Raw genomic sequence first — 23303 nt, 5'->3', positions numbered from 1 at the left:
GGCGATTTATTTATACTCATCTACCTTCTATTGTCACAAGATTTTGGTCATTGTTTCATCACAACTAACAATCAGATGTCCGTTCTTCCCGGGCACCTAAACGTTGCGGGGAACCTCATGGCCTCTTTCATGGGCAAACATGCGATTGATTGAAAACTTCATCATGGCAACACCTCACTTGCTATAAATTATATACGGCTACTCAAAATGAGAACAGAGTTGATAGGGTGATGTTAATCGGTACGGCAGGCAGATTGTGTGCTGTCGTATAGAAGATGATTCATAACAAAAAAATCCACAGCGTTATTCAAGCAAACCTGCACAAGTATAGTTGAATTCGACGATCAATATAGATATTCATAGCTTGTTACTACAGAGCTGAAGAGGAAGAGTCCCTATCTGGAGGAAGAATGGTTTAAAAACTTACGTTGAATCCTTGTTCATTCCCGAACCGCATCACTCCAGCGAGAGAAGATGTCTTCAAGTGTCATTCTCTGCTGTCTTGCGACTAGTATCCCGAGGGGACACTCGTCCAACCTCCTTTCTCTCTTTCTTTCGGCCTTGGATGCTCGTCTCCGACTCAACAAAGCTTTTCCCCTTCTTGCGGGTAACATACCAACAAAATTAGAACCAATTATCGAACTTCAAAAGATTGAAAAGGATAGTACTACGTCCCCCAAGTACCATATTCGTTATTTTTTACTTACAGACGATCTGGAAAAACATAGGCCATACATTGAGATGTATCCAGGCGAGAGTTTTGGTGAGCTAGAAGTTCAAGCTGTGATTCAATGGGAAAAGGAACAAAAGCAATGGTGGAGTATGGATAGTATTACAGATGAAAGAGTGATTTGGAGATGTAGCAGTTGTCACTGTTCATATTTTATCAGAGTATTGAGGGGAAGCGAAGAATGAATAGTGAATGGAGGGAGAGGATCACTTGGCCAGGGGTATGTATAAGTATGTATTCAACAACTTGTTATAGCTCAACTAACACCAATACGTTTTTCTCAGCTCACCAGGGCTCACCAGGGATTCATTCTTTTTACCACGTCGTTGGCATAAGAAAGAATGATATTCTCACGGTGTCACTTGACGCAACCACTTTTTTTCACAACTACTGTGATTTTATCACTTGATACTTATAGCTTAGCAATTTATTGGGATGGATCCAAACAAAGCTTCCATCATGTTGCACTGACGGTTGATGAGCTTGTTGCAAAGGAGGCAGAAAATCTTGAGAGGATGGTCTAATTCTTATGTGGAGCACATCCAGGAGGACTGTAGCTTTAGTGTACGGGTAGAGAGACCAAATAATGATCCTGAGTAAACATCGTCAAGAACTAAGTATCCATACATCTCCAAAGAAACAAAGTGATATGCAATATTGAATTATGATAAATTGTATGGTGATTTTTGATATGCATATGACAATGAAGTGTGATTCAAAATACCTACCAACCTACTAGGTAGTACCTCCAGGGAGTTGAAGTAACTGTAGCGACCCACGATAAGCCCGATAACAGTCTGTCGCGCTAAAATATCAAACAATTGATGAAGCTCTCTTCTAAATATTCATACCTCCATCAACCATCCACAACATAATATTAAAAGTTTATAATGGGTAAAGGTTCGTCGCAATACCATTTAGATCTAAAATACAATGGCATACTAACATCGATTTCTCGTAGGCACGGACAAACTATATGTGAGCTTTCACCAGTCCCAGACTACGTTCCAATGTCAAGTTTTCCCATATGCTAATCTTTACATCGCATTTAGATCACCCATTCCGAATGGTCATCCTCTGATGCATTCTCCGCGAGTAGTGGATCAAATGTTTCTCAAAAAGCTCCCAATGGCTCATTCAAGCGCCTTCCATTCAACTTTTGTGCGGCGAGTTTACAACCATTCAAACATCCAGTCTGTACAGCAGAAGGTACTATATTCGATATAGAAGTTATTTCACAATGGCTCGAAAAGCATGGCACAAATCCTATTAATGGAAATCCGTTGAGTGCGAAAGATTTGATAAAATTGAACTTTGCGCGGAATGGAGATACTGATGCGCAAGAAAGAGGATCTGGTGGTGCTGGAGGGGATGGTAAAGGAGAAATGGTGGATCCAGTTACCTTCAAAGTCTTTACAGATAATACACATATCGTCGCTATAAGGCATGGTACTGAGGCCAATGTATTTGCATGGGAAACTGTCGAAAGATTAAATATCAAAGCAAAGATGTGGTTGGATTTAGTCGACGATAGAGAATTTGGGAGGTCGGATATCATAACATTACAAGATCCGCAAAATATCGAAAGTCGAGATCTTAGCAAGTTCAAGTTTTTGAAAGAAGGAGAATCTGTTTTGAGCAAAGAACAAGAGGAAGAGAGGTCGAAAGGTAGCGTTAATATTAATGCATTGGGCAGAGTTGGAGATAAAGTTTTGAGGGCAAAGGAAGCTGTCGAGAAAGCTAGAAGGGAAAGGGAGGCTGGTGGAGATGTTAATCGCACGAAATCAATGATTAAACCAGGGTCGACAACTTCTATGGCTAAACCTTCATTATTACAGGAAAAGAAGATGGCATACAATGCAGCACAATATACAACAGGAAGAGCGGCAGCAAGTTTTACAAGCACAGGCTTAACTCCAGAAACCAGTGGAGAAAGAGCAATTCTTACGGATGAAGAATACATGTTAAAGCCGAAACGAGTTAAGATAAAGGGGTACGCTAGGATCGAAACGAATTTGGGATCATTGAATATTGAATTACAAACCGAGACGGCACCTCGCGCGGTATGGAACTTTGTTCAATTGGCCAAAAAAAGTTACTACAATGGTGTATCATTTCACAGGAATATCCGAAATTTTATGATTCAAGGAGGTGATCCAACAGGAACTGGTAAAGGAGGTTCAAGTATTTGGGGAAAGAATTTTCAAGATGAATTCGACGGACCTTTAACTCATGATTCAAGAGGTGTAATGAGTATGGCCAACAAGGGAAAAAACACCAACTCGAGTCAATTCTTCATCACCTACAAAGAAGCTAAACATTTAGATCGGAAACATACCATTTTTGGTCGTGTGGTCGGTGGTATGGATGTACTCTCTAAACTCGAAAAGGTGGAAGTAGACGATAAAAGTCGTCCTATAAAAGATATCGTCATGGAGAATGTGGTAGTGTTCGTTGATCCATTTGAAGAATTCCAAAAACAGAAGCAGGAGAAAGATGTTGCGGAGAAGGAAAAAGCGGAAATTATGAGGCAGGGAGGAACAGAAGATGATAAAACTACCTGGACTGGTAAACGGATTAGGGGGGATGGAACGGTGGTACAAAATGAGTCGACGGGCGGAGTGGGAAAATATCTTAAAGCTGGTGGAACGGATAATGGTGTTGGTGTTGTGGAAGTAGACGAAGAGGAGGCGCCTGTTAAGAAGAAGATAAAGTCGGGGGGATTTGGGAATTTTGATGCTTGGTAGTTATTTATGGGAAGCGGTTTTATGTTGATGTTGATGGTTTATTTGACCCCTGAATTGTACTTCTCGCGTATGGACCAGGGGAGAACTTTTGCAATACAGGGAAAATAAATAAGGAGTGTGATGCATGTTTCTCTGCCTAGGCATCTATATATGGGCTCTGTCACAATAATATATCAGTTTAGCAACTACCAAAACCCGAAAGGCGCAAAGAATTTACATGTGCAGTTTAAGATCAATAAAAAGCAAGTATGTATTCTATGTCGGGTTTATCCTCATAACGCATCTACCGTAAGTTCTGCATGGCATTGTATAAATCAATTTCCCACCCACCCAGCCATGTCCCCATCCCTTCCCATGTGTCAAGGGATCTACAAATGAAGAATCATCCTTTGAGATCTTGAATTTAAACGCCCTCGCTGTGTATTATGATTTGAACCCCTTCACAAAACGCCGTCCCACCATTTTTTTTTACAATTTCTCCGCTATCCATCTATCGCTTCATATGAGAGTAATCGTTCAACAAATGTGCCATGTGAGTATTTGTGGTACGACCACCCTTTCTTGGTGCCTTTCTCTTCTTTTCCTTTGCCTTTGGAGCTACCTTGACACGCTTACTTGGATCTTCACTGGCAGGTTTTTGTCCATTTTCGAGGAGCTTTCGAACAAGATCATCAACGCTTGGAAGTTCCGTTCGGTGCCACATGACTTGGAATTCGGATTCGACAGGGTGAATTAAAGTAGGATCATTGATCCAAATCATTCGTGCATGATTATCCTTTTTTGTTCTCGTAACCAAAATCTTGTACTCCTTTTCCAATTCATTGATCGCATCTTCACAATCTGGCCAACCATCCTTCAAATCCTTCACACTGACACCTTGCGCATCAGGTTTGTTTTGAAGGTATGATAACAAAGCTCCCTTGTTACGAACACCAATGATGGGTCGGTGTTTGAATGTGCCAGAATCCCAAGCTTGTACCTTCAACTCAGGATCTGCGATCCATTGAACTCGATCATGTCTTCTGAGAATTTGCGCAATGAGTTGTTTCTTACTCTGCTCGACGTGTACCTGACTCAAATATTCTAGAATCTCCTGGAAAGTTTTGGGTTCATCTTTCTTCTTCAAAAATTCGATAACGTAGGTGACTTGTGTAAATGCTTCTGTTCCATAACCGGTGGCAGCAGGTTGAGAGTAAACGACATTCGTGGGCTCTCTCTTACGTTTGGGATCTTTGTTCTCGCTCTTCGATGTATTTGAGGTATTTGATGGAGCGGGTGATGGTACTGAGACTGGTGCAGTGGGACGCTGCTTGCTTGTAATCTTAGCTGAAGTATTTTGAATACCCTTTGCAAAGGCTGCTTGTTGCTTCTCCAGGAATGAAGACATGATGACGGTTAATGATATTGAATGTATCGAGATTGAAAGTCTTAAATAGGTTTGAGCCCAAAAGACCTTTTTGCGTCAAGGCCTAATAGATGTTGCACAACCGTATAATGATTTTAAGGTCCAGATGACGTCGGTGCTTAAAGATTAGGAAGCCTGATGTCGATTACCTGATGCGTGCGACGGGTAAGGACTGGATAATACAGTATGTATTCAAAATCGAGAGCTGTGGAGAGTTCGAAAAGATTTGGCGCAACGTTCGACGGGATGCGTTGAAATAAGACAAAGAAGTTACTCAGTGCCTTAAAGACTCCGTACTGTACTGTAGATGAGGCTGAGAAATTGCATGGGAGTAAATTTTAGCGCATGTAGAACGTACAGGGCCCAAGCGTGCGCTAAAGATAACCATCCATTCACATTATTCAATTTTCCCAGGTTTGTACATATTAGTCAGCGCCTTCCCGACCTGAAAGCAACATGGAAGCTAGCTTTCAAAGACTGATTGAATCTATACAAGAAACTGACAACACCGCGATTTGATCATCGTGGGTATTTGAATACTGACTCTTATTAATATATTCATTCATTCCGAGATTTAGTATGGTCGTACAATAAATGAAAGGAATTTTATAGATCTCAATCTAATATTGGCCACTGGGGTTTCTTTCAACTTTATTACTTACTTTCATCTACCTTCACTTTCTCAAAGCAACGCGATCAACATAAATTCTCAACCACTCATTTCAAATGGTCCTCTACAAAACACAACCACGAATTGTCTGAAGGAATCTTTTCAAGATGGCGACCGCGGTACTTGATGTCGATTATTTGTCGGCATATTTAAGTGTGCCGCAACAGACCCTTGAGACAGTTGTTGATAATCCTACAGCGGAATTAGTTCGAAGCGTCCTTGAAGCTGTTACCGCAAAGGCACGCGAACATGATGAATTGGCGGCAGATAAACTGCGAGTTGATATCGAGCTTGAAAATGCTGTGAGAAGTTCAGAGACGCGCATTGAAGGACTTCGATCAAGTGTGGAAAAGGCGCAGAAAAATGTGGAAGAGTTGAGAACAAAGCTCAATGAGGAGGGTAAGATGTTTGAATTTTACTATACTATATGGTGATGCTGATTTATATCTTTTTAGAGAACTCAAGGTCATCTCTTCAAAATGAACTTCAAACCTTGAAATCTACTTCTTCGACGTCGACATCTGAATTAGAAACCTTAAGGTCACGAATCTCTTCTCTCGAATCCTCGAATCGCGATGCATTAGCTGTTATCGAGTCAAAGACAACAGCTAATGGCGCTCTTGCACAAGACTTGCAAAAGCAACATGCAAAAGGATTAGAACTTAGTCAACAAATTACAGCTCTACAACAATCCGTTCAAAATGCAAACTCTGCGGCATCCAGCGCTAAATTCCGAGAGCAATCTTTGAAACAAGAAGTCGAATTGGCCAAGCGCAACAACGAATGGTTTGAGAATGAATTGAAGACTAAAAGCGCCGAAGCTTTGAAGTATCGCAAAGAGAAGGGTGCACGAATTGCAGAATTACAGCGTCTTAATGAAGAAGCCACCTCCAATGTTGAGTCTTTGAGACGCACCGAACAAGCTTTACGAACCAGATTGGATGAAGTTCAAAAGAAAGCAGAGGATTCACTTCAGAAGATACAGCAACTTCAAGAAGCAGCCGCAAAAAGTGAAGATGGTTTCCGCCAGGAATTGGAGAGCGCACGCCGTCTCGCCGAGCTACAAGCCCAACAAACCGAGACACACCGACAAAGATTGAAGGAGGTCGAAGGGGGAGTAGAAAAAATCAAGGATGAAGCTGCCGAGGAAATTGGTAGATGTCAACAAGCAGCTGAGGCAGAACGACAAGAACGTGAACAGGCGGAGCATCGTATTTCGGAACTCGAAGCCGAGATTGATCGACTTGAAGCCCTTGTATCCTCACAACCCCAACCCGGCTCAGTACCATCAACCCCACAAAGAGGATTAAATGGATCTGTGTTTGGAAGATCTGGTTCACCTGCTCAATTTGGTACACCTGGATCTTTGCGCAGTAAATCTGCTATCACGGCTACTCAAGCTATTGATGAACTCTACAAAGTCAAGGGTCAATTGGCTACCGAGAAGAGACGAAGTGAACGACTTGCGGCTGAGATGGAGGAGATGATGCAAGGACTTGAAGCGAAACAACCCGAGTTGGAAGAAATGCAAGCCGAGCACGAACGTCTTCAACAGGAGGTAGTGGAGATGTCGAAGTTTGTCGATCAAACAGGCAAGGAACGTGATAGAGCCAAGAAAGATGTCAGACGGGCAGAAAGTGAAGCTTCTACAGCACGAGCAGAGGTGAATATTCTTCGACAACAACTCAGAGATCTCAGCGCCCAGATCAAGATGCTTCTTTGTGATCTAGATGCGAAAGAGAGAGGATTAGAGACTTTGAATGCTAGTGAGCGAGCACAAATGGAACGTTTAGCTCGAGGAGAAGTCAGCGAAGATTCATTAGAAGGAATGACTGATACCGATCGATTTATCAGTCAGAGACTTACCGTTTTCCGCAGCATCAGTCAATTACAAGAAAAGAATCAAGAGTTGCTCAAGATTACTCGAGAACTTGGTCAAAAGATGGAAAGCGAAGAAGCTCAAGCTGCAAAGAATCAAGCCGTTCAAGACCATGAACAAGTACAAACTCTCCAAGCCAAGGTTGAGGACTTGAAGGATGAGTTGAGATCTATGATTACTCGTTCCGAAAGTTATATCAAGGAGAGAGACATGTTCCGTCGTATGCTTCAACACCGAGGACAATTACCTGCAAATTCTGATCTTCAATCCATGTTTGGTCAATCAGTTGATGGCAATGGTGTCATGTCAACAATTGAAAATCCAAATCAAAAGGACAATGCTAATTATGCAGCTTTATTGCGTGAATTACAAGGTCACTTTGATCAATACCGGGAAGAACAAACTGTTGATCGACGCACTCTTAGAGAGCAAACAGAACGACTGTCATCGGAAAAGAGCGCACTTCAAGCAGAAATTTCCAAGGCTAGTAGTCAATTAACTCTTGCCAATGAACGCTACGAAATGTTGCACTCTAATTACACATTGTTGCAGACAGAAAATAGCGAGTTGCAAAAGCGCTCTCAAATTCTTTCCGAGGCTGCTGCCAAGCAAGACTTGAGGACACAACAAGTAGCTGAGGATTTGATCGAAGCTAAGGGATTGGTGGAGAGCATGCGAAATGAAACCGCCAACCTGAAGGCCGAAAAGAAGCTTTGGAAGGACATCCAGGATCGACTCAGTCAGGATAATGAAAATCTCGCCAACGAACGCAGTAGACTCAATACACTTATTGCCAATCAACAAACTCTTCAAAATGAACGCGAATTATCCGAATCCGAAACTAGAAGAAGATTACAGACCCAAGTTGAGTCTTTGGAATCGGAATTGAATTCGACAAAGCGAAAGCTCAACGATGAGGTTGAAGAGAGTAAGAAAGCACAGTTGAGAAAGGACTATGATGCTCAACAGAATCAAAAGAGAATTGATGAGCTTGCAAATAGTCTCAGCCAGGCAAGAGAGGAGCTTGTTGCAGCACAGACATCACGCGATCATCTCCAAGCTCGAGTAGATGAATTATACATCGAACTCAAGAGTGCAGAGGAACGTGTTGAGTTATTACAACCAAGACCTACACCACGACCAGGAACCAATGCTCAGGAGACAGTCGGACAAGATACAAGCGCTGAAGACGAATCTCTAAGTCGCGAACAAGAATTGGGAATTGAGCTTTCAGAATTGAAGAGAGATTTGGAATTAGCAAAATCGGAGCTTGAGAATGCAAAGCATCAAGCTGAGCAATTCAAGTCTATCAGTCAATCATCCGAGGAGGAGTTACAAAGTCTTAACGCCACATTGGATGAAGCTCGCGAGGAGATGGATAAGATCATCGAGGAGAAAGATGCAAAGATTCGCGAACTTGAGCAACGAGCTGAAGATATTTCTACCGAGCTCACCAATTCAAACAATGAGCTGACAGCTCTTCGAAATCAACAAGGTGAAGTTGCTAGGCAAGCTGAAGAAGAGAAATCACGACTTGAGGCAGAAATCTTACGTTTGAAGGATGAGCAAGAGAAGGACTCCGCAGCCGCTAAATTTCATCAAGAAGACCTTCGTGCCCAAGCAGCCATTGCCACCAAAGCTCAACAAGATTACGAATATGAACTCGTCAAGCATGCTGAAGCCGCAAAACATCTTCAAACTCTACGCGTTGAATATAATCAACTGAAATCAGAGTCAGCAACATTGAAGGCGGAGGCTGAGTCTGCCAAGGTCACTCTGAGCCAAAGCGAAGCATCTTGGGAGGAACGACGTGAACAACTCGAACGAGAGATGGTTGAGTTGAAGACTAGGCGAGACGATGTCAATGCACAGAACAAACTTCTCCACCAACAGTTGGATAATGTTTCTTCACAAATCGTTGCTTTGCAAGAATCCCGATCCAACGCCCCAGGTGCATCGGAAGCTGGATCACCAACCGCGGATGGAACAACTGATCGTACTCTAGAAGGTTTGCGTGAGTTGAATACTTATTTGAGACGCGAAAAAGAGATTGGCGAGGTTCAATATGATATCAAGATTCAAGAAGCCAAACGTCTACAACAGCAACTCGAATACACTCAATCTCAACTTGACGAAGCTAGACTGAAACTAGATCAAGAGCGACGCTCTCATGCTGATGGCGGTAAAACCTCCATTGCACACAAGGATCTCATGGACAAACTCAATGAGCTCAATCTTTTCCGCGAAAGTAGTATTACCTTGCGTAATGAGGCCCGCCAAGCTCAATCTCAACTTGCGGATAAAACCAAACGCGTTGAAGAGCTCTTGGCACAAATTCAACCATTGGAGACAAAGGTTCGTGAATTGGAACATGGTAAAGAGACAATGGAGGGTGAAATGCATTTATTGCAGGAAGATCGTGATCGTTGGCAGAAACGCAACCAAGATATACTTTCCAAGTACAATCGGATCGACCCTGCTGAGATGGAACAAATGAAGGAGACTATTGAGACTTTACGAAGTGAGAGAGACTCTCTATTGCAGGAACAACAGCCATTGCAGGAGAAGGTACAAACTTTGGAGAGTACTATGGAGAATGACAGAACACAATGGCAAACTACCCGACAAAGGTTGATTGAGCAAGCCAAGGAGAGGAATCGCACTTTAACGAAAGATAAGAATGATCGAGCTGCAGAAAGAGATGTCGCCATTTCTGAGAGGGATTCCCTTCAAGAACAGCTCACCTCTCTACAAGAACAACTTCAAACTGCCGTGGAAGAAAAGGAAGCCGCAGAAGCTAAGCTTGCTGAAGTGGAACAAGAATTGAATGAAGTTAAAACTCAACGTGATCAAGCATTGGCTAATGCTGTTCAATCTGTTGCATCACCCAAGACCCCCTCTGCACCTCCAACAATGAATGGATCGGAAAGTAACGAAGCTGTCAATGCACAACTTGTTGAACTTCGTAAGGAACGTGATCAAGCAATCTTGGAGAAGCAAGCTCTCGAGGAACAAATCACAGAACTTAAGCAACAACTCGAAGCTGCTAACTCCGAGAGAGATAATGCCATCGCTGACGCTGCTGAAGCACGATCACAACAAAAGGCTCAAACATCCGATGCCCCGATGGATGATGCTGCTGATGAGGGACAGATTGATGAAAATCAAAATGGTATCTCAGAGGAAGAGAGAAAGGCATTGGAAGCACGTATAGCTGTTGCTGAAGCTATGGCTAAGGAACGTGATGAGAAGGCAAAGGAAATTGAAGAATCTATGGAAGTTACACTCAAGCAACGTTCCGACAAGATGAAGGCAGCTTTGAATAAAAAACTTGGTGAATCCAAGGAAACTCTTAGAGTACAACTCGAGGCTGATTTCAAGCTAAAACTTGAGCAAGAGAAACAAATTTGGCTTGCAGAGAACAAAACTGCTGATTCATCCGTTCCACCACCTACTCCATCTGCTCCAAAGGTAGAAGAAAATGCCGTTTCAGCGACACCTGCCACTCCAAGTAAAGCTGCTGCACCATCGACTGATGGTTCAGATCTTTCGGATGATCAAGTTCGACATCTTTTATCAACAAATCCAACAATCAAGAGTATTCTTGCCAATAATTTGAAGAAGCTACTTGAGAAAGAAACTCAGAAACTTAAATCGGAGCAAGATAAATTGGTGACTGAAAAACTTGCAGAGGAAAGGAAGAAGGCTGAAGCTACTTTGTCTGAAGCTCAAGCAAAGGCCGAAACCAGTCAAGCGCAGGCTGTTTTGATGGCAGAGAAGAAGTCATCATTGAAGCTCAACATGCTAGACAACAGGGTGAAGAACGCCACTGCAAAAATCACTGTGGTTGAAAAAGCGGCGACAGATACCCCTGAAAAGCCAGTCGGCGAGGTGTGGGAGATTGCGAAGAATGCTAAACCACCTCCACCAACACCAGCTGCTACAGCGGCTACAACTGCTTTACCAAGCCATCCGATTTCAGCAGCTCTGCCAGCAGCGGCAAACACCACAACAGCTGCTGTTCCCCCTACTAACGTAACCGGAACCCAACCCAATAGTGCGCCCGCAGAAGGCACCAAGGTTGAGGAGGCTGAGCCCCCAAAGAGTGGAATTCCTTCTGGTCCACGTCCAATAACTCCATCCACCAATGGTGCCTCTTCACTGCCAGTCAGTAATATCCCATCTGTAAGCAACACCTCTAATTACCTAAACCTCTCACATCTAATACTAACGAATTATAGGCCCCTCAAGCAGGAAATCAATCACGATTACCACAAATGCGTGGCGGTAATCAAAACCGTGGAGGTGGAAATATAGGTGCAGGTGGTCGTGGAGGTATTTATCAACCACGTGGAGGAGCTGCCGGTAGAGGAAGGGGTAATCCTACGGGACGGGGAGGAATGAATGCAGCAGCTCAAAATTTTAGCCCAAATGCTCAGCCTGGACAAAAGAGACCTGTACCAGAGGGTGGTTCACAAGGAAATGGAGGAAAACGTCCTAGGGGTGGAGGAGGAAGTAATTAATTGATTGGCAAAAGTTAAACTATATTTGCTTGTATTATATTTCAGAGTTGCATAGCCTTCGCTTGGCCATTTTCTTTTTCTTTTTTTTTTAAGAGAGATGGAACTTTTTTAGGAGTTACGGAAATCATGTATGGAAAATAGTAGCATAGCTATACCTATGATGAGTATTGAGGCAAACGAATATCAGGAGTACAAGAGAAATCAAAAGGGTATCATTGATATTTGGATAAATTGCTAGGAACAAGCCTTCTAAGCACATCTACATGTCGACCGATCATCTTCATTTTGAGACCTTCCACACCACTTTTATCTATTCTACGTAAACCATTTCCATATAACACTGTATAATCTGGAATAACCTCATCTTCTTCAACCTCGCACATTGGTCCAATCTTGCAATGCTAAGTAAAGTATATCATTAGCATATCATAGTAACATTTTTACTTGCGAATTCCATACCTTTCCTATGACAGCCCCTCTTCCCACTTTTGCATTAATCTCAATGAGAGTTCCTTGTCCCACGAATTTTGCTTCAACAACAGCTCCAGTTTCTACTATAACACCGTTCTCCAATGTAACACCTTGAGCTTGTTCTTCCGATGGAAAATTCAACATGCCAATTGAACTACGTTCACCAATAACACATTGTGTACCGATTGTAATGGGAGCAAAGCTGCTATTCAATTTGGTACGTGGATGAAGAATGGTATGTCCTCGAATGGTTATGAGATTTGTGCCAATGAGAGAGGCATGGTCTGCGATGGTGATATTGTTTGAGAATGAAATCGGTGGTTTAGGAGGTGGAGGGAGCATGGAAGCTCTTTTGGCGGAGGACATGATTGATGATAGGCGGTGTCAAGGCTTGAAATGTAGAGTGTAGGTCTTTGGCAAGGTAGGTACAGGGAAATCCTAGTAGGTCCTGGTGAATACCGGCCAGTACTGGCCAATGATTTGTTGTATTGATAAACCCGAACACGAATTCGAGGCTTGTGGAGGTGTTTGATGTATCTGCTAGAGGGTCAATAGAGGTTGTTGTGAGTAATTTTTCTATCCGATTGTATAGCAAAGCATCAGGTATTATAGAATGAGCAAAATATATCAATTTTTACCGCTTACTTCTATAAAATCTTTGAATATTTATCAATCTCAAAATAAAAGTATATTCAGATGATAATTCAAAGAATAAGAAGTTCAAAAGATAATAACATTACCACTTGTTTCATATGAATAGTAGAAGAGTCGAGATGGAATATATAAATTTAAAGTTCCAGATTCAGACTTACCAACGGAAGTTCTCGGCTATCGCCACCACTTTGTAGCTTTGTCATTTCAACCAATCAAACATTGATGATTTCTATGATGACTTGAACTATTCGGAAATATTTACAACCTCAACCTCCCCCCAATCCGATCACTCTCCACTCACAACAACGCTCAATTGAGCACAAAATACATATCAAAATGTTTTCGCGAAATGCGCCTTCTGCAAAGGCAGCCTCTACACTTTCAACCCGAATCCTATCTACTTCTACAACAACAGCACGATTAACACCTTCGATTTCTTCGATACAACAATCTAGAGGACTTGCCACAGTCGCAGATACACCACCTCCACCAAAGAAGACACAATGGGGTGGATTAAGAGATCAAGATAGAATCTTTCAAAACTTATATGGGCATCACGGAGCGGATCTTGCGAGTGCGAAAAAATATGGTGATTGGCATAGAACGAAGGATATTCTCGCAAAAGGTCATGATTGGGTATGTTGGAAAGGTTTGCAAATATAGTGGTATGGATGTTGACATTCAAAATAGATCATCTCCGAAATCAAGGCTTCTGGTTTGAGAGGTCGTGGTGGTGCTGGATTTCCTTCTGGTATGAAATGGGTAGGTTTAATGTTTCATGAAGCAAATGGATAAAGCTAAATTATGATAGTCATTCATGAACTTCAAAGGATGGGAAAACGACAACAAACCAAGATATCTCGTCGTAAACGCAGATGAAGGAGAACCCGGAACTTGCAAAGACAGAGAAATTATGCGAAAGGATCCTCACAAACTTATCGAAGGATGTTTAGTTGCAGGAAGAGCAATGAACTGTACGGCCGCATATATCTACATTCGTGGAGAATTTTATCACGAAGCTACCGTTTTACAACGTGCGATCCAAGAAGCATACAAAGATGGATTGATCGGAAAGAATGCTTGTGGTAGTGGATATGATTTTGACGTTTATGTTCATCGTGGAATGGGAGCTTACGTTTGTGGTGAGGAAACATCTTTGATTGAATCACTCGAAGGTAAACCAGGAAAGCCTCGTCTTAAGCCACCTTTCCCTGCTGCTGTCGGTCTTTTTGGATGTCCATCAACTGTGGCAAATGTCGAAACTATTGCTGTTGCACCAACGATTTGTCGAAGAGGTGGAGATTGGTTCGCTTCCTTTGGTAGAGAAAGAAATGCCGGTACAAAACTCTTCTGTATCTCTGGTCATGTTAATAACCCATGTACCGTTGAAGAAGAGATGAGTATTCCTCTTAGAGAACTCATTGATAAACATTGTGGTGGTGTTCGTGGAGGTTGGGATAACCTTAAAGCTGTTATTCCTGGAGGATCATCTACACCAATCTTACCAAAGGATGTTTGTGATGATCAATTGATGGATTTTGATGCATTGAAGGATAGTCAATCTGGTCTTGGAACAGCAGCTGTTATCGTTATGGATAAGAGTACTGATGTTGTACGTGCCATCTCAAGATTAAGTCATTTCTATAGACATGAGTCTTGTGGTCAATGTACACCATGCAGAGAAGGTAGCAAGTGGACTGAACAAATCATGAAAAGATTTGAAAAGGGTCAAGGTAGAGTTCGTGAGATTGATATGTTGCAAGAACTTACAAAACAAGTTGAGGGTCATACTATTTGTGGTATGTATATCTTTACCTCTCATGATGAATTTGACTGACGAATATCAATAGCTCTCGGAGAAGCTTTTGCTTGGCCTATTCAAGGTCTTATTAGACATTTCAGACCAGAATTAGAGGCAAGAATGAAGGATTATGCAGAGAAGAATGGAGGTGAAGCATTGGCTGGTGGTTGGGACAATAATGCATTGCAACAAGGTAAACTTATTTCACCTGGGCAATAAATCAGGGAGTGAAGCGGAGCATGGATTGGGAAGTGAATGGAATGATCGACTGTTCATAGGGGGATGTAAATGTATTTATTGATTTCAAGCATGGGTGCTTTATTTCAATTGGAAGCCAATATTTTAGTTCATTTGATTATTTGAGATGTGATGTATTTATTACTGTGTCATGAATAACTATCTGTATGCAAATCATGAAGATTAGAATCAAAATGATATTCACACGGTAGATAATGTAGGCATTTCAATAATACGTAGCAAATCATAGACGTCGAGGTACACTTCAGGGGATACGATTAGGATGTTCCTAGCTAAGCGATCTTGAGTGCCACCTCACTTTTTTACTCCACAAAGAACTTTTCCATGCAAGTCGGGTCAGGCATAAAATGTTTGTCATTCATTAGCTAGAAGCCCTGAACTTCGTCATTGACGTTTTCTCAATGATATAAGTACGGTACGGTCTTTGATATTTTAGACTTTCCCATACTGTTTCTTGAATTTACGGAAAAGATTGTTGTGGTTAAGAAGATAGTTTCGGCTCGGATCGAAATTCATTTTTACGATACCTAATCACAACTTGGGCGTGCCGTGGATTACTACAACTTGACGGATTCTGCGAAGAAGAAGGTCAATAAAATGGGCGTTTTAAAACATGCGGTAGATTTTGCTTCGGATGCTGGTATGGTTTTTATTCTTTCCCCCATTCTTTCCCTCATTCTCTGTTGTTCTCTTACCGCTTCCCTTTACTGCGTTGAACTCACGTGCTGTACCCTCCCATCCAATAGCGTAGGTTTGCAAAAACTGTTTACTAATCTTGTACCCAATGAAAAGCCGGCTTAGAAAAAACTCTAAGGTTGATACAAGCTTTATGTCAAATATGTGCATTTTATCCGACGGTTCTGGGGTGGATTTTGTTGGGGTTGGGGATTGGAATGGGGAGGAGAAGCGGAGGGGGGGAGGGGAGTGTGGATGGGAAGTTGCAGGTGCAGATTGTGGAGAAGTTGTGGAAGGCGAGAAGGGAGCTTGCTGTTGGTAGGTTTTATTTCTTGGTTGATGGGAAGGGAGGAGCGGGGAGGGGGGGTTGGAAGGATGGTGGGAAGATGAGACTACGGGATGAGGGGACGAGGGGGAGATTTAGCGAGTGAAGGAGGCTACTCTGGAATGGGAATGAGATGCTTGTATTAGTGTGCGAGACTTCCACCCAACCAGTCCTGACTCCGGAGTTTAAACCCAAGGACCATCGTTCGATGGTTAGATTAATGGAGATTTTGCCCACCATGTTTTAGTCTTCATCCCAAGACGGGTTCAAAGAGCGAAACGAACACCGAAGGCATGAATAATAAAGAAGAGCCTGAACTAACACCCTCACAGGACGTCGCTACATGCGTTTCTTTCGATTCATCAAAAATTTCTCAAAAGCATGGGATAGTTTGTTAAATGAAGATGGGATGAGGATGTTGATTAATGTAGGAAAATCGGGATTTATGGGTGCTTATTTGGGATGTGAGTTTTTTTTCCTGTTGTCCTCCGCTGTTATATCACTATGCCTTCGCGCTCTCGTATTCCAGAGTTCCTACACTCCAACGCTTAGGCGCTCATGTCCTCCTTGACTTTCATATATCTAGAACCCCGCACTCCGCCCTTCGACATACCAACACTCCTAGTCTCTTACACTTCTACTCTCTTGCCCTTCCGCTCCTTTTCCCCTCGGTTACTACTTTCCGCTCTCGCTCTTTTGAAATTTGACTGACTAAGATCTACTCAAATAGTGGAAAGTCTCACCATCGTAAGTACCAGCTACTCAACTGCCTACCCAGTATTTTTCTTGCCAACCCTTTACAAGAGAACAAAATCAGAAAAGCCATGTAAGAAATGTCACTAATCCCAATTCATAAAACAGTTAGATATTATGGGTGTATGCAATACTCCTTGGTCTTCAACATGTGCTCTCGAAGGCAATAAATTTTGGTTCTATTCGCTGAGTATATCGATATTTGGAGGGCTATGGGATCTTTACCATCTGTTTGCAAGTAACGACACAACACCGAAACCCAATTCACAGCAAGATCCACATGGCTCAGATCTATCAGCGAAACCAGTCGAAATCACACAGGTTATCGTGGAACAGCCAGGGAAAAATGAAAATAAGGGAAAATACAAGACTGAAATATTGCTCAAAATTGTTGAAAATGCAGCCGATCTCTTTCAACCCGGAGCGGGAACGGGATGGATCGTTAGTGATAGGGGCATTGTAGGTGTGATGACTGTTATTAGTACACTGCTTAGCTCGAGAGATATTTGGAGGAGAGTTGGGAATCGGGAAGGGCAAAGGGAAGGGGGAATGAAGAGGAATTAGAATACAGGTAGTAAAAGAGTATCAAAATCATTTTAGTAGACATCAAAATCGTTTTGATAAAAAAAAGTATTAAAATCATTTTGAAATGACTCTCCTTGATGAAGCGAAAATCAACACGTGACGTAATGAAATCCAATTATAGATACCAACCAAAATTCTTTACCACTCCAGCCACAAACCAAAGAATCACATTACGAACAAATAATCAAACATTTACTTTCAAATCATTTATCCATCAATTGCAATCATGGATGAAATACCCAATACTGCCGATATTTACAAGAACAAAGAATTTCATGAGATCTTAGCCCTTAGAAATATTCGACCTCATTATGGAGCTTTCCTTGAGGAAGCGGATATTGACAATCTCGATTTGACCAGAAACGAACGAGGGGAACTTACAGATGAATCCATTCAGCAGCTTCATAATCTCAGAGAAAGTTACGATACATCTGGCATTGATATCATGCTCGGAGTTTTGCGATTTTTAACCACCTTCGGATATACATCCAACAATATTCCAGGTCCAAATTCAGCGCCAGGAAGAGAAACCATCAAGATACTCATGACTTTCGAGAAGCTTTTCATGGCAGCCGCTATGAAAGATTTCGGCTGGGATCAAGAAAAGGACTGGAAGATGAAACGAGAACTCATAGAAAGTTTGTCCAGTAGATTCATTTGCAAAGACGATACATCATTTCTTGCACTGATTGGGAAGATGAAATCACTCTTCAAAGATCATCCACAATTCCATTTCGTCGATAGATTGTTCTGGAATCGGATCATCAATAAAGATGGTAGCGCAAAAACAGAAACTGGCCTTTTTCCAAGACTAAAGTTCATTGAGCTGAATGAACTAAAGTTCGATGATTCTTCGTCACTCTCAGGTTCACTTACAGAGCACTTTTACCCTGCTGAAAAGACTGCCTTCACCCAGAGCTTCTGCCATCCATCAACCTTTCTTAGAATACACTACAAAGTCAAAACCGGCCGTAGGACTATTGCAGATATACGCAAGATATACGTCGAGGTTCCTGGGGCAGTGTACGAAGTTACAGATAAGAGAATTCCGAAGGTCACCAGCTTGGAAATTTGAAAATCGACATATGTTTTAGCCATGGTAGTCAATATTACACCTGGCAGATTACCAAGTTTAAGAAAATATTGGAAGAATGGGCAAGAGATGTTACCGGATCAAGTCGGTCAACACGACAAGAAGTTTCCATGTACAGGTGTAGACAATCACAACACACCGTGGAGCGTTAGAGATATAGGAGAATACATGCTATTCTATGACAGAGAGGAAATTCCCGATGGATGGGACAGCAGTGAAATGAATGTCGATGCTCCCGAGACCTCTCGTGGGACTTGATACCCTCGAATTCAGCATCCCATCACTACCACCTAACAACGTCAAGAATCAAGCTGCTCAGGGATACACAAGAAATTTAAGAGATGAAAGACTTCGGGTTGGCGAGAGAAAAAATGGGCCTTTTGGCTTCCAGGAATGGACTTGAGACTTTCCGTCACAAGGGGGTGGAATTAAGTTGGTGGCTTGAAAGATTTTGATCTTTACTGTGTTTGAAGGGATTTAGGCCATTTGGCCGGGATGATAACCATTTGGTTAGGATTAGTAGCAGGGAGTAATATCAGGATACATAAAACAGCCGCAACCATCAAAAGGTATTCGGGGTTGAAGGAATAATGGGGCAGAATATGAGAAGATAGGAGAATTTGGAAGGATACCGGAGGATAGTAGAGGATATGAGATATGGGAGAATCTGGAAGTATACAGAAAGATACTGAAAGACAAGGGAAGATGTAAGAGAGTTTCGTGAAGGGTTTGGTTACTGTTCAGTTTGTGTCCAGGAGAAATCGAAAAAGATTTGAGGCAATTGAGTTCACATAAGGGAGGATTCCCTCCCAATTGATAAGCAGCAGAATAGAATGGTAGCTTACCACAAGGTAACCAAGAATTATGAAACTATTTTCTGCCCTTCTGCCCTTCTGGGCTGATTATGATTTAATGCGACTTGATACATATGGCATGCTAAGTGACCTGTTGGGATTGATGATGAAAACTTGGAATTACCCTTACGGGATTATGGAAATTCTACTCAAAGTACCCAAATCTTAGGGTTGTACATGTCACTGTACAGGAGAATCTTTTTTGCCTTTCCCCCTTCCTAGCTTCGCGATTCGAAGTGTATCTAAGATACTAGAGATATATCCTAGGGATCTTTTATCAAATCTGTGCCATCAATAATCCTCAAAAATTAAGATTCTCAAAAATGTGTGGTAAAGATACTTGAGGGGGTGGTGTGTCTAAGTCCTATGTGCTTGAACACGTGAATCCATGTAAAATGAAGTTTCCCAACGCCCTAGAAGTATCATTCTGTGTTCGTACCAATCATTCTCTTTATCCAACAACAACAAATTTCATTCTCTACACCATGTCGCAAATATTGCATCCAGAAGATGAGCCAATGTCTGTTTCACTAGACTTTGGTGAAGAAAGATTCGATCCAGACTTGATAGAAGCAGATGAGATTATGGAACGCCATGAGCAACTATCGATGGAAGTCAACAACAGCGTTCAAATACTATCCGATGATGGTCAGATCACCAAGAAAAAAATTAGAGACTTTAAGAAGACGGTAGTTTCATTAGAAAATTCCAAACAAAGAGTCAAATTTGCAACAGAGAAACTCCGAAAGGTTCAAGCTTTTTGCGATGATGCAGAAAAAGAGATTCAGACCAGCCTCCCGAAGCACAAAGTTCTTAGAATTAAAGACAATTTGCCTAGTGGTCTATTCTATCAAGCACTCGAAGTCATTCTCCTTTACAAGGGTGATCTAGATGAGGTTAGAGAAAAGGGCGAAGAATTCCGAGAATTGCTCCTGGCCAAAGAAGATAGCATTTCCAAGACCAAGTATCAAGCATTGAAGGATGAGAACCAAAAGCTCCAAAAAGATTACGATAGTCTGAGATCAAAGAGAGATTCTGAAAATGATGCGACTGAAGCAAGAAAGATGGCAGTCGACGAGCTATCCAAGCTCGAGAAACACCTTCAAGAATGTATTGCTAAAGATAAATCTGCGCAAGATACCATCAAAACTTTGGAAGAGAAAGCTGGGGAAGCCAACAAGTCATATCTTGAGATTTCCCAATCTATGGAGAAACTAGAAAAAGAAGTTGCTGATAGAAGTTCCACGAAAGATACCATGAAAAAATTGCAAAATGAGCTTGAAATGTCTCGATTTCGTCACCAAGTCTGCATATTGCAATTAGAGAGGGCTAGAAAAGGTTAGACTGAGCTTCACGAAAAATTGAAGGGGGCAAGAAGAACTATCGACGAACAGAGTGAAAGACTGTCTGATAAAAGCCTTGAGATTTCCGATCTTCGTAGGGTCCAAGAAACACTTCGAGCCGAAGCGAAAGCAAACCAAGATCAGAGAGTGCTGGAGAGAGAACTTCTCAGGAAATCCCAATCAGAGACATTTGTTGCACTGGATAATGTCAAATCGAGAGATGAAAAGATTACAGAAGGCGACAAAACCATCAAGAACCTTCAAGAAGATAGATCCGCCTCGAGGAGACCGTAGATGGATATCGAAAGGCACATCAGGTCAGCCTTGGAAATTACAAACAAGACATTTATGATCTTAAGAAAGAACTGAGGGAGGAGCAAGCTACTTTTACGAGGCAACTAGAGCAGGAGCGAGCCACCCACCAAAAGCAAATGAAACAACAGCAGACTGCATATGAAGATAAATTGGAAAACGAACGAGCCACCTACCGAGTGCAATTAGAGCAACAGCAGGCTAAGCATGAAAAAAGGACAGAGCAAGAAAAGACCGTCTATCAGCAACAATTGGAGCGGAACCGAGCCAATCATCAGCAGCAAATGAAGGAACAGCAGATTACCCATAGAAAGATATTGGAACATCAACGAGATGCCGATGAGAAAAAATTGGAGCAGCAGCAGACCAGTTATGAAAAGAAGATGGAGCAAGAAAAATCCAATCATCAAATTCAGTTGAAAGAGGAACGATCCGTTCATGAAAAAGAAGTAAAGAAATCAGAACAGGAGCGAACCACCCACCGAGAGAAACTAAAGCAACAACAGACCGCTCATGAAAAGAAATTGAAGCAAGTCCAGAAGGAAAAGCGAGATTATATGAAGGAACACAACAAGATTGCCGCACTCATGACCTGGGATATTTTCATCTTCAAGGCACTCTATCGAAAGAGAGTTGAGGATTGTAGAGTTGGTCGAGGAAAGATATACAGATTGGAGCATCAATTACAGTTGATCTCTCAAGAAAAGAAAGAATCAGAGTTTCGAGGCAGAAGATACCTCTGGAAAGCCATTTTAAATGCAGCTTCATCAGAATCATGGAAAGCTCGGTGTCTCATGGTTCTCAATGACTTGAGAGTTTCTTTACAGGAGTATAGAGACTTGAGGGTCAAGAGCTCAGATACTTTAAAGGAGGTCGAGGATGGATGGAGAGCCAAGAAAAATTCTGCGGATCGTCTCTGGTCATTAGACTATATCGAGTTGCAGGATTTGAAGAAGTCCGCCTTTGAGTTCATTGGAACTTATTTGGCCTCATCTGTTCAAAGCGATCCTAGGCATTATGAATTATGGAAAGAATTGGCAAAGTCTATTTTGGACCATACGACTAGCATAAATAATGCTATCATTCCAAGAATGTTGTTAGCAGAAGTCAATGCTCCTTGGTGGCGATTTCATGTCAAATCAAGTCACCTATTACATGCTGCGGCAAGAGATTTTACGAACCACCAGGTCCAAACACGATCCTTGCGTTTATTTGCTATTCTTATTGAGAAAGAATACAATATATCGGAGTGTTTGGAGCTCATCATGAGTATCATGGAAGATCTCGGTTCTACCACAGATCATTTCGTAGGATACATGATTGCAAAATGCATTCAAGAGTATCTCAAAGATACCGATAGGCATATATCAAATCAAGGATCAATACTCAGTCTTGCTTTTGATCAACTATGTCAACAAGTTGGTCGTAGGTTTCCTGAAATATGGAATTGCTACGAAACAAGAGAATCATCAGTATCCAGGCATACTGTGAATCTTCTACTTAGAAATGAGTTCCGTACATGCCTCAAAGATTCTCATGAGATAATTATGAAGTTATATCAAGTCTTACATAGTTCCAAGAACCTCCAAGACATACTTGAGAAAACCTATTCGGAAGATTTCATTTCCATTGGAAATTTGTACATCATTTCCCAAGAAACATGGGATTGGATCATTTTTGTTTGTCAGGAGAAACGTACTATTTATCTAGTTGAAGAGGGTTGTGTGTGCAAAGACAAGGTATTAGAATTTGGGAATTTATCTTACTCGATCAATGAATCAGATACGTTGGCGTTTAGTTGTGTCAATTCAGAACAGAGGACCTGGTGTCATGATCGACTTTCTCAAGCAAAGTTGGATGAAGGGTTATTGGAAATCTTGAAAGAATTAGGAGTTGATGATATCATGAATATTGATTGAAGGGATTGAGAAATTTCAGATCAGAAAGTTTCCGTTTTCAGACGTACCCCTTATGGGATTCCTTATGGATAATATATAAATTTCGAGTTAGTATATTCTCTTTATGGAGAACCACAAATTACTTTAGTATAAATATAGCTTTTATGAGCTATATAGTTTATTCTTCTAAGCATAGATAATCTTATATACTTAAATATGAAATTCATTAAAATCTATAAAGAAGTATATAATCTCGTAATAATTAATAAGAGTTGAGAATATTTTAATAGAGAAATTAAAAGAAAGTTGGTAAATGATATAATAAAG

General features: G+C 41.6%; 11 protein-coding genes across 11 annotated transcripts; 9 read left to right on the top strand and 2 right to left on the bottom strand.

Annotated features, from left to right (window-relative positions):
• Nucleotides 1–474: 474 nt before the first annotated feature.
• On the top strand, nucleotides 475–1326 carry EAE97_005678 (uncharacterized protein; the record flags this gene model as incomplete). Its single annotated transcript, XM_038876190.1, has 3 exons — nucleotides 475–846; nucleotides 891–950; nucleotides 1015–1326. The coding sequence occupies 3 exons, from the start codon at nucleotides 475–477 to the stop codon at nucleotides 1063–1065; spliced, it is 483 nt and encodes a 160-aa protein (XP_038732666.1). The 3' UTR covers nucleotides 1066–1326.
• A 294-nt stretch (nucleotides 1327–1620) lies between these two features.
• Nucleotides 1621–3477, top strand: EAE97_005677 (uncharacterized protein; the record flags this gene model as incomplete). The annotated part of the gene is made up of 3 exons (XM_038876189.1): nucleotides 1621–1630; nucleotides 1692–1708; nucleotides 1783–3477. 3 exons carry the CDS (start codon nucleotides 1621–1623, stop codon nucleotides 3475–3477), a joined length of 1722 nt encoding a protein of 573 aa, XP_038732665.1.
• Nucleotides 3478–3967: 490 nt separating this feature from the next.
• On the bottom strand, nucleotides 3968–4864 carry EAE97_005676 (uncharacterized protein; the record flags this gene model as incomplete). The annotated part of the gene is made up of 1 exon (XM_038876188.1): nucleotides 3968–4864. One exon carries the CDS (start codon nucleotides 4862–4864, stop codon nucleotides 3968–3970), a length of 897 nt encoding a protein of 298 aa, XP_038732664.1.
• Nucleotides 4865–5659: 795 nt separating this feature from the next.
• EAE97_005675 (uncharacterized protein) lies at nucleotides 5660–12158 on the top strand (the record flags this gene model as incomplete). The annotated part of the gene is made up of 3 exons (XM_038876187.1): nucleotides 5660–5951; nucleotides 6008–11616; nucleotides 11673–12158. 3 exons carry the CDS (start codon nucleotides 5660–5662, stop codon nucleotides 11952–11954), a joined length of 6183 nt encoding a protein of 2060 aa, XP_038732663.1. The 3' UTR covers nucleotides 11955–12158.
• An 8-nt stretch (nucleotides 12159–12166) lies between these two features.
• EAE97_005674 (uncharacterized protein) lies at nucleotides 12167–12791 on the bottom strand (the record flags this gene model as incomplete). The annotated part of the gene is made up of 2 exons (XM_038876186.1): nucleotides 12167–12355; nucleotides 12414–12791. 2 exons carry the CDS (start codon nucleotides 12789–12791, stop codon nucleotides 12167–12169), a joined length of 567 nt encoding a protein of 188 aa, XP_038732662.1.
• A 624-nt stretch (nucleotides 12792–13415) lies between these two features.
• EAE97_005673 (uncharacterized protein) lies at nucleotides 13416–15099 on the top strand (the record flags this gene model as incomplete). Its single annotated transcript, XM_038876185.1, has 4 exons — nucleotides 13416–13715; nucleotides 13770–13841; nucleotides 13891–14878; nucleotides 14930–15099. 4 exons carry the CDS (start codon nucleotides 13416–13418, stop codon nucleotides 15097–15099), a joined length of 1530 nt encoding a protein of 509 aa, XP_038732661.1.
• Nucleotides 15100–15735: 636 nt separating this feature from the next.
• EAE97_005672 (uncharacterized protein) lies at nucleotides 15736–17455 on the top strand (the record flags this gene model as incomplete). Its single annotated transcript, XM_038876184.1, has 5 exons — nucleotides 15736–15778; nucleotides 15931–16131; nucleotides 16471–16602; nucleotides 16869–16885; nucleotides 17000–17455. The coding sequence occupies 5 exons, from the start codon at nucleotides 15736–15738 to the stop codon at nucleotides 17453–17455; spliced, it is 849 nt and encodes a 282-aa protein (XP_038732660.1).
• A 247-nt stretch (nucleotides 17456–17702) lies between these two features.
• On the top strand, nucleotides 17703–18551 carry EAE97_005671 (uncharacterized protein; the record flags this gene model as incomplete). Its single annotated transcript, XM_038876183.1, has 1 exon — nucleotides 17703–18551. The coding sequence occupies one exon, from the start codon at nucleotides 17703–17705 to the stop codon at nucleotides 18549–18551; it is 849 nt and encodes a 282-aa protein (XP_038732659.1).
• Nucleotides 18552–18572: 21 nt separating this feature from the next.
• Nucleotides 18573–18827, top strand: EAE97_005670 (uncharacterized protein; the record flags this gene model as incomplete). The annotated part of the gene is made up of 1 exon (XM_038876182.1): nucleotides 18573–18827. One exon carries the CDS (start codon nucleotides 18573–18575, stop codon nucleotides 18825–18827), a length of 255 nt encoding a protein of 84 aa, XP_038732658.1.
• A 1081-nt stretch (nucleotides 18828–19908) lies between these two features.
• Nucleotides 19909–21060, top strand: EAE97_005669 (uncharacterized protein; the record flags this gene model as incomplete). Its single annotated transcript, XM_038876181.1, has 2 exons — nucleotides 19909–20727; nucleotides 20767–21060. 2 exons carry the CDS (start codon nucleotides 19909–19911, stop codon nucleotides 21058–21060), a joined length of 1113 nt encoding a protein of 370 aa, XP_038732657.1.
• A 137-nt stretch (nucleotides 21061–21197) lies between these two features.
• Nucleotides 21198–22997, top strand: EAE97_005668 (uncharacterized protein; the record flags this gene model as incomplete). Its single annotated transcript, XM_038876180.1, has 1 exon — nucleotides 21198–22997. The coding sequence occupies one exon, from the start codon at nucleotides 21198–21200 to the stop codon at nucleotides 22995–22997; it is 1800 nt and encodes a 599-aa protein (XP_038732656.1).
• Nucleotides 22998–23303: the final 306 nt, after the last annotated feature.

The sequence above is a fragment of the Botrytis byssoidea genome (assembly GCF_014898295.1).
Source record: "Botrytis byssoidea strain MUCL 94 chromosome Unknown BBYS_010, whole genome shotgun sequence".
Classification (NCBI taxonomy): domain Eukaryota; kingdom Fungi; phylum Ascomycota; class Leotiomycetes; order Helotiales; family Sclerotiniaceae; genus Botrytis; species Botrytis byssoidea.
Note: the sequence above shows the minus strand (reverse complement) of the source record. Positions and strands in the feature narration are given on the sequence as shown.